We start from the raw sequence: 13,282 nt of genomic DNA, 5'->3' as shown, positions 1-13,282 counted from the left end.
TAGTCTTGAGAAGGATCACAAGAGACACAACAATTCTTAGCTAGGAGTGTCCTCAGCTAAGAGGACATTACCTCAATGTTCTGGTAAGGAACATTGAAATTCCATATAGTGGGCACTTGCTCCTTGAAATCAGCCCATTCATTCTTTTAAAATAAGAAATTGCTGGAGCTCCTGGGTGGTTCAGTCAGTTAAGCATCATACTTCAGCTCAGGTCATGATCTCACAGTTAGTGAGTTTGAGCCCTGCATCAAGCTCTCTGCTGTCAGCTCAGAGCCCACTTTGGATCCTCTGTCCCCCTCTCTCTCTGCCCCTCTCTCTCTCAAAAATAAACATTAAAAAAAGAAACATTAAAGGGGCACCTGGATGGTCCATTCGGTTAAGCCTCCAACTCTTGATTTTGGCTCAAGTCATGGTCTCGCAGTTCGTGGGTTCAAGCCCTGTGTTGGGCTCTGCGCTGACACCACGGAGCCTGCTTGGGAGTCTCTCTCTCTTCCCCTCACTCTGCCCCTCCCTCCCTCTCAAAATAAGTAAACTTTAAAAATACCATTTAAAAAATGTTTGTGGAGGGAAAGAAAGGACAGAAAGATGAGGAGGAAAAAAAATCCTCATTTTGCCACAATGCATTAATAGATTGCCATAATGGAACACAGTGAAAAAACTACAGTCCCATTGCAGCAATATTACAGGTGGGGTTTCTTGGTGCCAAGATGGATGCTGCAGTGTTTATAACCTAATCTCATATGTGACATATTATCACAGCTACCATATGCTCTTAGTCACATAGGCCAAACTCTGGTGCAGTATTAGGGAGTACTCCATACACAAGGGTGTATAAGGAGGTAAGAATCATTGCAGCCATCTTGGACACTGGGTAATACACTCATAGTGGTTTCAATTTGTATTGCTGTGATGACAAGTGACATTGAGCACATTTTCATGTTTATTGGCCATTATCATACCTCTTCTAGTAAACATCTGCTTGTGGGGCATCTGGGTAGCTCAGTCAGTTGAGCATCAGACTCTTGATTTGGGCTCCAGTCATGATGTTGAGGTTTGTGAGATCAAGCCCCAAGTTGGGCTCTGTGCTGAATGTGCAGAACCTGCATGGGATTCCCCCTCTCTCCCCCTCCCCCACTCATGCTCCCTCCCCTACAAATAAGTAAATAAATAAATGTTTTAAAAATAAATAAACATCTACTTGAAACTTGTGCCCATGTTTAATTCAGTTCCTTAAGGAGCCTACACAACATTGCTTCAAGCACCCTTACCATCCTTGTCACTTACACTGCAACATAAACATCAAGCTGATGAAGAGAGGCTATTGAGTTTTGTCCCCTATAAAATCAAGTTGCCTAACTTCAAATCCATTGTTACCCAACAACCTATTGCTCAACCCACCTCTTCCCAAAACAGCTATTGCAAATCTTCTCCACTCCATAAGTCTCCAAATCCCTTTCTTCTCTAGCTGCCATGTCAAATAGCTTTACTTGAAAATTCCTCTTTGGAAAAGAATTTTATCAATCCAAGAGAAAATAACTAAAAATACTGATAGTAGTCATTGACACATAAAAGTCCAGCCATATCATATCACCCGACATTGAAACTTGTCAATCAAGAAACCTTATTGTAGTGTTCTGGAGCTGCCATAACAAAATACCATAGCCTGAGTGCCTTCAACAATAGGAATTATTTTTTCATAGTTCTAGAGACTAGAAGTCCAAGATCAAGGTATCAGCAAGTTTAGTTTCTCCTGAAACCTCTCTCCTTCATTTGCAGATGGCCATCTTCTTGCTGCCTCTTCACAGGGTCATCCCTCTTTGCACTACATCCCTGATATCTCTATGTTCTAACCTCTTCTTATAAAGACACCAACCAGTAAAGACCCACCCAAATAGCCTCATTTTAATGTAAGTATCTCTTTAAGGGAACTATTTCCAAAAACAGTCTGAGATGTGGGGGATTAGGACTTCAAGGTATAAATTGAGGGGGACAACTTCAGCCCATGACAAAGCTCGACCCATGCATACAGTTTCTAATCAGCTTTTTATTTTTTTTTTATTTTTTTCTAATGTTTATTTATTTTTGAGAGAGATAGAGCATGAAAGGGAGAGGGGCAGAGAGACAGGGAGACACAGAATCTGAAGCAGGCTCCAGGCTCTGAGCTGTCAGCACAGAGTCAGACATGGGGCTTGAACTCACAAACTGTGAGATCATGACCCGAGCGAAAGTCAGACACTAACCAAGTGAACCACCCAGGCACCCCTCTAATCAGCTTTTTAAATGTCCATCCCCTATTGTATAAAAGAACAGTCGAAAAATCAGCAAGATATAGGGAAAACCTATATCAGGAAAGAAAGAGACCAAGGCAAACATGAAAAAAAAACTCAGAGCAAACAGATATAAGACAGGTAAACTACATTACAATTCCATCAATATGACATTCTTGAAAAGACAAAGGATAGAGATAGAAAACAGGTAAGAGTTGGGAGAGGCTGGGAATGAAGAGAGAATGACTGCAAGTTTTGAGAGGTGAGGGAAGTGTTCTATATCGTAATTATGGTGATGGTTACATGACTCTATATGTTTGCCCAAATTCACAGGACTACACGCCAAAAAGAATTTTACTGTATGCAAGTTTTATGTCCATAAAAAATTATCAATATTATCAGAAAAATGAAGAACTTGCACCTATAAAACAGAAAAGAACACTTGTAAAAAGTATTTAGAGAATGAAAATATGATCTTGGAACTTTAAAAAATGACAGAAGAATGAAAATGTAAGAGAAAGGCAGAAAGATAAAGATAAGAAAATTACCCAGGGGCGCCTGGGTGGCTCAGTTGGCTAAGTGTCCAACTTTGACTCAGGTGACGATCTCACAGCTTGTGGGTTCAAGCCCCGCGTCAGGCTCTATGCTGATGGCTTGGAGCCTGGAGCCTGCTTCAGATTCTGTGTCTCCCTGTCTCTCTCTGCCCCTCCCCCACTCACACTCTGTCTTTCAAAAATAAGTAAACATTAAGAAAATTTAAAAAAAGAAAAAATAAAATCACTCAGACAGTAGAACAAAAAGAAATGATAAAAGTGAAAAATGGAGGAGAGGGGGAAAAAAAGAATCAGCCTAGGAATTCCAATAATACAGGTTTCTCAAAGAGTGAACAGCAAAAACAGAAGAGAGAACATTAACAAATAATTCAGATCAAGATCACAGAATTGAAGGATATGATTTTCCAGACTGAAAGGGCCCTTGCAGCACCTGGGTGCTGTAGTCGGTTAAGCTTCCAACTCTTGGTTTCAGCTCAGGTCGTGATCTCAGGGTCTTGATCTCAGGGTCATGAGATCAGATCCCTCATAGGGCTCCATGCTGAGCATGGAGCCTGCTCGAGATACTCTCTCTCCCTCTCTGCCCCTCCCCTCTATATCTCAAAAAAAAAAAAAGGAGGGGGGCTCTGCATGCCCTGCCTAGACTTTAAAAAGACACACCCCATTTTGAAAAGATACATGCACCCTTATGTTTATTGCAGCATTATTTACAATAGCCAATATATGAAAGCAGCCCAAGTGTTCATCAATAGATGAATGGATAAAGAAGATATGATACACACACACACACACACACACACACACACACACACAGTGGAATATTACTCAGCCTTAAAAAAGATGAGATCTTGCCATTTGCAACAACACGTATGAACTTAGAGGGTATTACGCTAAGTGAAGTAAGTCAGACAGAAAGACAAACATCACATGATTTCACTCAGAGATGAAATCTAAAAAACAAAATAAATGAATAAACAAACAAAAAGCAGAATCAGACCTATAAATACAAACTGATGGTTGCCAGAGAGGAGAGGGGATAGGAGGATGGGCAAAATGGTTGATGGGGAGTTAGAGATACAGGCTTCCAGTTATGGAATGAGTAAGTCATGGGGATAACAGGCAAAGCATAAGGACTCTAGTTAACAATATGGTAATAGCATTGCATGGTGACAGATTATAGCTACATTTGTGGTGAGGGTAGTATTAACATACAGATTTGTCAAATCACTATACTGTATACCTGAAACCAATGTAACGTGTCAAATATACTCAAATTTTTAAAAATTAATTAAATCAAATTAAATTAATAACAATAAAGACACACACCAAGAATGAATAAGTCATGGGAATGAAAGGTACAGCATAGGAGGGGTGCCTGAGTGGCTCAGTCAGTTAAAAATCCAACTCTTGATTTCAGCTCAGGTCATGATCTCACTGCCAGTGCAGAGCCTGCTTGGGATTCTCTCTCACCCCTCTCTCTCTCTGCTCCACTCCTGTGCTCTCTCTTTCAATCTCTCTCTCTCTCAAAATAAATACATAAACTTAAAAAAAAAGGGTACAGGATAGGAAAAATGATAAATGGTGTTGTAATAGCACTGTACGGTGACAGATGGTAGCTACACTTGTGGTGAATATAGCATATATTAAAGTGGTCAAATCACAATATTATATACCTGCAACTAATGTAACATTGTGTCTCAACCACAATAAAAAATTTTAAAAGGTGACAAAGTGCTAGAAATTTAAAAACAAATAAATAAATTAAAAACATACACCAAGGCACATCAGTGTAAGAATTTGGAACACTAAGATTTTTTATCTCTGCCAAAAGAAGATCTGAAAAATCTCTAGGGAGGAAACAAGCATATATAAAGGATTGGCTAACAGAATCTCATTGAACTTCTCAACAGTACTGGAAGCTAAGACATAAAAATGGAACAAAAACCTTAAAATTTTTGAAAGGAATATGTATTTCTCTTTTAAATTCTAAACCCAGTCAAGCCATGAGTCTTGTGTGAGGGTAGAAAAAAGAAACTTTTTAATCAGAAAAATTTTACCTTCCCATCCCTTCTTGGGAAAATTATTTCTAGAGGATATGGTCCACCAAAAACAGAACAAGAAAGAGGGGCACCTGGATGGCTCAGTCGGTTGAGTGACCAACTCTTGATTTTAGGTCCAGTCAGGATCCCAGCATCGTGAGTTCGAGCCCCATGTTGGGCTCTGTGCTGACAAGAGTGGGGCCCCACTTAGGATTCTCTCTCTCCCACTGCCCCTCCCCTGCTCACGCAAGCAAGTGCACTCTCTCTTGCTCTCCGTCTCAAAATAAATAAATAAACACTTGTTAAAAAGAAATAAGAAGAGGGGCGCCTGGGTGGCTCAGTCGGTTGAGCATCCCACTTCGGCTCAGGTCATTATCTCGCAGTTCCTGAGTTCGAGCCCCACGTCGGGCTCTGTGCTGACAGCTCAGAGCCTGGACCTGCTTCGGATTCTGTGTCTCCCTTTCTCTGCCCCTTCCCTGCTCATGCTGTCTCTCTCTGCCTCCCAAAAATGAATAAATGTTAAAAAAAAATTTTTTTAAAGAAATAAGAAGATAAGGGATCCAGAAAATGAGGGATCTAAAGGAGAAAGTTGAAAGGAATCTTCAGAATGAAAGTAAAGAAAATACTAACACAATAGCTGAAATATCCTCATGGCTCAGTTGGGGGTGAATTAAGGACATATATTGAGAAAGTAAATAAAGAAGCCATACAAATATTAACACAAGGAAAAACAAAAAGGTGTGCAAGAGCAGCAATGTCATCCAAATCTGAAGAATAATTGTATAATCATAATGATGCAAATACTTGAATTCCGATCTAGCAAAATGTATGATTTGATAAGATAGAAAGTGTATGTGTAGTTGTTGGCCTAGTGGTGAAAGAGAGCTAGTCTTTCTCACTACAGATTATTCCTAAAAACAAAAGCAAGAAGTAGCATTATAATTACACTACTTAGAGGGGCGCCTGGGTGGCGCAGTCGGTTAAGCGTCCGACTTCAGCCAGGTCATGATCTCGCGGTCCGGGAGTTCGAGCCCCGCGTCAGGCTCTGGGCTGATGGCTCGGAGCCTGGAGCCTGTTTCCGATTCTGTGTCTCCCTCTCTCTCTGCCCCTCCCCCGTTCATGCTCTGTCTCTCTCTGTCCCAAAAATAAATAAAAAAAAAAAAATTACATTACTTAGAGATTTGAAGGTAAAAGCTAAAAGAAACAGCTAAAAGAATTGACATTTGTTGTCTCTGGGAAAAAGGGGCAGAGAGGCATCAGAGGTTACTATTTTTCGTAATTAACCATATAGATGTGAAGTATATATAAAATATTGATTTTAAAAATTAAAAACTAGGGGCGCCTGGGTGGCTCAGTCGGTTGGGCGTCCGACTTCGGCTCAGGTCATGATCTTGCGGTCCGTGAGTTCGAGCCCCGCGTCGGGCTCTGTGCTGACAGCTCAAAGCCTGGAGCCTGTTTCGGATTCTGTGTCTCCCTCTCTCTCTGACCCTCCCCCGTTCATGCTCTGTCTCTCTCTGTCTCAAAAATAAATAAACGTTAAAAAAAATTAAAAAAAATTAAAAAATAAACTATAAGTTATGTTAAATTCATGAGCGACAGTTGAGGAATCATTTTGCTGTACTGCCCCCTGCAATGTTTTGATAAATATTGCACTCTGAGGCTTTCCATTTAATTATTTACACACACTGCAGCAGCTTCAAAGGGAAATTATAGTCTATTGTCATCATTCGCAGATTCTGTATTTGAGGATTCAACTACTCACTAACTCCAAAATCAACATTTTCAGTGCTTTTGCAGTCATTCCAGGCCATGCACAGAATGCAGAAAAATTTCAGTCACTTGATGTACATGTTCCCAGCAACACTCTTCTTGTTTTGCCTTGTTAGGCCTTCTTGTTTCAGGTCTCATACTGTAAACAAGTGTCCTTAGTGTGGTGTACTTAGTGTCACATTTTCACGTTTCTGTGCTTTTTGTTGGTGATTTCACCATTTAAAATAGCCCCCAAGTCTAAGTCACCTGGGTGGCTCAAGTCGGCTGAGCATCCGACTTCGGCTCAAGTCATGATCTCATGGTTTGTGGGTTCGAGCCCCGTGTTGGGCTCTGTGCTGATAGCTCAGAGGCTGGAGCCTGCTTCTGATTCTGTGTCTCCCTCTCATTCTGCCCCTCCCCAGCTCGCACTCTGTCTCTCTCTCTCTCAAAAATAAAGAAGAAAAAAATTTTTTAAATAAATAAATAAATAAATAAATAAAATGGCCCCAAGAGTAGTGCTGAAGTGCTGTCTGGTGTTCTTAAGTGCAAGAAGACCATGATGAGCCCTAGAGAGAAAATATGTGTTAGATAAGCTTTGTTCAGGCATGACTATAACTATATAAGTTATAATGCTATGGCCATGGATTCAATGTTAATGAATCAACAATATATATTAAATAAGGCGACTTTAAACAGAAACACCCATAATACAACATTATGTGTATTAACTGGTAGACAAAAATGTGTGACCAAAGACTTGCAGGAACTTAATCCTATATTTCCCCCAGGAGCAATGGTTCAGTATTCACTAATTTGGTGTTCACAGTTTACAGAACAAAACTTCTAATAACGAGAATTAACTGTATAAAAGAGACAAGAGAAAGATCAGCACTACCTCAACCAGAAAGCCCTGACCGGCCTTGGGAAGCTTTCAAACAAACCTGAGTGCCATCATCAAAACACAGTTTGGAAGGGTGGGCCACAGGGGAAGAAAAGGTAAAGAAGATTTGATAAATTGATTCTAAAATTCATCTTGATGAGTATATGATCAAGAATAGCCTAGAAAAAATTTTTTGTGGGGAGAAGAATATTTAGCCTACAAGGTAAAAATAAAAGTGTAATTTTTAAAATAAGATATTAGCATATGAACAGACAAAGAAACAGCCATACATAGAAATGAAAAATTATTACATAACAAAGAAGAAATCTCAAATCAGTGGGAAAATGATAAATTATTTAAGAAACAGTGTTAGGAAAAGTGATTATCCATATAGAAAAGAAGAAGTGTGATCTACACTTAAGTTCTAAGATCTAAATACAAATAAAATTTAAAGTAAATGAAACCATTAAAGCAAGAACGTTTGAGAAACTTTGAGAAAAGTTCTTCTCTATCTAAAAAAAAATTTGAAATTAAAACATCATCAAAGTTGACAGTTCTGACTACATAAAATTTTAAACTCAGTACAATGAAAGATAACATGATTAAACTTAAAAGATAAATAACATACTGGAAGAATGGAAATATTTGCAATAAAAATAAAAGACAAAGGTTTTTATGACATATAAAATACTGTTAGAAATCAGTAAGAAAGAAAGAATAGAAAAATTGGAAATATACACAGTCAATTCACAGATAAATAAAAATTTCTAGTATGCGTAACAAAAGACATTCATAGCAATTTCATCTACAGTGAAAAGATGAAAGTTACAATAATAATAATATTTTTCTCACCAGATAGGCAAATATTTATAATACCCAATATTGGCAATGGGGTGGTGAAATGGGCACTTTCATACACATAAATCACTAACAACTTTGTAGGGCATGAAAATTTTAAATGTTAGGGGCACCTGGTTGGCTCAGTCGGTTAAGCATCCAACTTCAGCTTAGATCATGATCTCGTGGTCTCCAAGTTCGAGTCCTACATCAAGCTCTGTGCTGTCATGACATTTCAGAGCCTGCAGAACCTGTTTCAGATTCTGTGTCTCCCTCTCTCTCTCTGTCCCTCCCCAACTCACACTCTGTCTCTTTCTCTCTCTCTCTCAAAAAATAAATAAAAACATTAAAAAAATTTTTTTTAAATGTTAATATCCTCATACTAGGTTTTCCTGTTGTTGGCATCTAATTCACAAAACAATTCCACAAGTATGCCTAGACATGGGTAAAAAAAAAAATGTTCACTGCAGAACCTTTTTGTTTTGATTTTCAGCTGTACTTCAAATGTTTTTCAATCAACATTGTTAAAAATAATTTACCTATAATAAATTATACAATTAAGTTTTGACAGAAATATATACTTGTGCAGTCACCTCCACAATCAAGAAATAGAACTCTCCATCCCCTGAAAGTTTCTTCCTGTGAAAGAAGATTCTTCCTTTGCAAACTACCTCCCCCTCCACTCTCAGCCTTAGGCAACCAATGATCTGCTTTCTGTTACTAAAATGTAGTTTGCATTTTCTAGAATTGTATGTAAATGAAATCACTTAATAGAGACTCTTGTATGTCTGGCTTCTTTCATAAAGCATTATAATTTTGAGATTCATTCATGTTGTTGCATTTTTATAAGTGAGTAGTATTCTACTATATGGATATACCACATTTGTTATGCATTCAGCTGTTGATGGTCATTGAGTTGGTTCCAGTTTTAGGCTACAATGAATCAAACTGCTATGAACATTCATGTACAAGTCTTTGTATGAACATGTTTTAATTTTTCTTGGGTAAATACCTAGTGAAATGGCTGGGTAATATGCTAAGTGTATCTTTAACTTTCTAAGAAACAGCCAAACACATCTTCCAAGTGGTTGTAAAACAGTGCATGTGAGTTCTAGATGCTTCACATCCTTGCAACACTGGAAATTGCTGTTATTTTCAAAGTTAGTCATTCTAATGGGTAGATATTTCTTGTTGTGGTTTTAATTTGCATTTCCCTGATGAATAATGATATTGCACATCTTTTCGTGTAATAATTGGCCATTCATACATCTTCTTATGAACTGCCCCACTATGTTTAATAGTGAAGCAAAATAGGGGCACCTGGATGGCTCACTTGGCTGAGCGACTGAATCTTGATTTCAGCTCAGGTCATGATCTCAGGGTCAAGCTCCCCAGTCGCTGGGTGAGAAGCCTGCTTAACATTCTCTCTCTCTCTCTCTCTCTCTCTCTCTCTCTCTCTCTCGCTGTGCCTCTCCCCTGCTCACACACTCTTACTAAAATTTTAAAGAAATGAAAATACTGAAGCAAAATATTCAAAACAATGCAAAAATCCACCAACAGGTGAAATGTTAAATAAGCACTGGCACATTCATACAACAGATTCTCACACAGACATTTTTAAAAATGAAACAAGGGTGCCTGAGTGGCTCAGTTGGTCAAGCATCCAACTTTGGCTCAGGTCATGATCTCACAGTTTGTAGGTTCGAGTCCTGACTGGACTCTGTGCCGACAGCTCAGAGCCTGGAGCCTGCTTCAGATTGTGTGTCTCCCTCTCTCTCTACCCCTTCCCGACTCACACACTGTCTGTCTGTCTCTCTCTCTCTCTCTCAAAAAATAAATAAACATTAAAGAAAATTTAAAGGGAGCCTGAGTGGCTCAGTTGGTTGGGTGTGTGACTCTTAATTTCAGATCAGGTCATGATTTCACATTTCATGAGTTCAAGCCCCACACCAGACTCTGCACACACAGCACAGAGCCTGTTTGGGATTCTCTCACTCTCCCTCTCTTTCTGCCCCTTCCCCACTCGTGATCTAAATAGATAAATAAATAAATAAATAAATAAATAAATAAATAAATAAACAAACAAACAAACAAACTTTTTTTAATTTACAAAAAAAAGAAAAAAAATGAAACAGACTTACATATCCTAACATGAAAAGTGGACCAATATATATATTTCTTTTTTTTTTAAGTTAATTTATCTTGAGAGAGAGAACGTGCACATGAGCAGGATGTGGGGGAGGGGCAAAGACAAGAGAGGGAGAGAGAGAATCCCAAGCAAGTTTTGCACTGTCAGCACAGAGCCTGACGCAGGGCTTGACCTCACCAACCGTAAGATCATGACCTGAGTCAAATCAAGAATTGGATGCTTAACCAATTGAGCCACTCAGTCACTGAGCCAGGTGCCACAACCAAGATATATTTCTAGTTAAAAAATAAAATCAAGTTATAGAATAAAATGCATAATACTATCCTATTTTATAAATATACATAATAGCATTAATAATATATGTTGGTAGTTGTAGAAGCATTCATGAAATTTTATCAGGGATTAAATCTTGGGAAAAGAAGTTATGGAGAACTTTTACCAGCTAAGTTCTATTTTTCTGTAATTTTGCTTAATTTTGCTTATGTTTCTAATCAGCAAAAAAAAAAAAAAAGAAAAAGAAAAAACATACAGAATAAACAAAAACATTGGAAAAACATTTTCAAGAATAAAAACATAGAAAAAGACCTCAAATATGAGAGGATAGTTTGACATCATTAGGAATGAATGGACAAGTAATTCTCTTTGTTATATATGTCTCCAAAAATACTGGTCTTCTGTTCTCAAATCTCTTTTTAGGGCCCCTGTTTTATTTCAAATGATGCATAAGATACGTTTAGGAATCTCTTCATCCCATAAATCTCGTTTCGTTACAAATCTATTAAGAGAAGTCTATATTTCACTACAATGCCATCTCACAGCCATAAAAATTAGTAAATTTTGTTTAATGAAGCAAAAACTTTTATTTATTTTTAATTTTTATTTATTTTAGAGAGAGAGAGAGAGAGAGAGAGAGAGTGTGTGTGTGTGTGTGTGTGTGTGTGTGTGTGTGTGTGTGTGAGGGAAAGGCAGAGAGGGAGACAGAGAATCCCAAGCAAGGCTTTGCACTGTCAGCGCAGAGCCCAACATGGGGATCAAACCCCTGAAACGTGAGATCATGACCTGACCCAAAATCAAGAGTCAGACACTTAACCAACTGAGCCACCCAGGCACTTCAATGAAGCAAAAACTTTTTTTTTTAATATAACTTATTGTCAAGTTAGCTAACATACAGTATATCAATGGCTTCGGGGGTAGATTCCCGTGATTCATCGCTTACATACAACACCCTGTGCTCATCCCAACAAGTGCCCTCCTCAATGCCCATCATCCATTTCCCCTCTCCCCCACCCCACCCCCATCAACCCTCAGTTTGTCCTCTGTATTTAAGAGTCTCTTATGGTTTGCCTCCCTCTCTGTTTGAAACAATTTTTTCCCTTTCCCTTCCCCCATGGTCTTCTGTTAAGTTTCTCAAATTCCACATATGAGTGAAAACATATGATATCTGTCCTTCTCTGACCGACTTACTTCATTCAGCATAATACCTTCCAGTTCCATCCACATTGTTGCAAATGGCAAGATTTCATTCTTTCTCATTGCCAAGTAGTATTCCATTGTATATATAAACCACAAAAACTTTTAAACTGAATTCATTTCATATCAGGCAACAGAATTTTGTATTGTCTGAGAAGACACCCAGAAAGAACTTCTGGAACACACTGAAGTCAAAATTAATAAATGAGCTTTCAATAGTAAAGAGCATGAACTTTGGAGACTGACTGGATTCAATTCCCTGCTCCAGTACTTGCTACCTTATGACCTTCAAGGTAACTTCACGTCTCTGAGCTTCAGTTTCCTCATGGGAAACACCTAAATCATAGAGTTTGCAATATTACATGAAATGTTGTGTGTAAAGTGCTCAGCAAACTTCTTGGCATATAGTAAAGGCTTACTAAAAGTTTACTTTTGTCATTATCACTATCATATATGTATTACACAGTCACACCACCTACTAAAGTAAATAACTTATTCTAGATTGGAAAATAAGAAAAGAAAAACACACAATTATTTTAAGGTACAGAAAAAAAATATGACTCTCAACACTCTATACTTAAGAAGGATATCTACATCCACATTTTGGCAGTTTGTGAAAGACAAGAATAAGTTGGATGGGAGTAAAGGGTGATTATAGGCGGAAAAACAGTTGGAAAGGGCAACAGTTGTTAATTTTCTGTGATATATCAAGCAGTTTGTATATCGCTCTATTTATTTAGCCTCTAGGATGGAAAGCTATTATAAGAATACAGCCGAGCAATCATGCAAAGAAGTATAATTGTAATGAGGGAGCCATCAATTCCCTGCTTGCTAGAGCTGTTTCTAAGACTCCCCTGGTATGTGGCCCTAAGGTTTCCAGGACACAAATAAACTTGAGCAGCATGAGAGTAGACATAATTGACAGATACCCAGCTAAGTGGCTCATCTGTGTGACAGCAATCATGGCATCCCTCCCCACTGTACTAGCCAACAAAAAAAAAAAAAAAAGGCCAAGTCATAAAACAAACTAATCAAATAGAGTATGTAATATACATTAAAAGGATTTTTTTAATTTGATATTTTACAGAGAACTTAACTACCAGAACTTAGGAGTGAGAAAGCAGAAGATGGACATTTTTTTCAAAGCATGTTCTCTTAATCTGCTGAAGCTTTATTTAAAATAGTTAGCATGATGTTTTCTTTCTGGCATGTGTTAGAAGTCTTGAAAAAAATCTCTGTTACTAATGATATAGTTTGACAGGTAATTTTAGGAGTTTAGAGTACTTCAAAAATTAGTATCCACTGGAAGACATTCCAGGGAAAGTAGAATTTCTGAGTTG

The 13,282-nt window shown here is 38.1% G+C and overlaps 1 protein-coding gene across 5 annotated transcripts in view; it reads right to left on the bottom strand.

The window, feature by feature from the left end:
- Positions 1-13,282, bottom strand: part of SUGCT (succinyl-CoA:glutarate-CoA transferase) — a 781,793-nt gene that overhangs the window by 755,407 nt on the left and 13,104 nt on the right. The window contains exon 1 of one of the 5 annotated variants that reach the window (XM_086697013.1): positions 1,399-1,536. The exons of the other annotated variants lie outside the window; for them this stretch is intronic. Coding sequence (XP_086553139.1) covers positions 1,399-1,438 — 40 coding nt within the window. The 5' untranslated portion in view covers positions 1,439-1,536. Of the gene's footprint in view, positions 1-1,398; positions 1,537-13,282 lie in introns of those variants that run through there. 5 annotated transcript variants of the gene reach the window in all.

The sequence above is a fragment of the Puma concolor genome, chromosome A2 (genome assembly GCF_028749965.1).
Source record: "Puma concolor isolate L17-30 chromosome A2, mPumCon1.1.hap2, whole genome shotgun sequence".
Classification (NCBI taxonomy): domain Eukaryota; kingdom Metazoa; phylum Chordata; class Mammalia; order Carnivora; family Felidae; genus Puma; species Puma concolor.
Note: the sequence above shows the minus strand (reverse complement) of the source record. Positions and strands in the feature narration are given on the sequence as shown.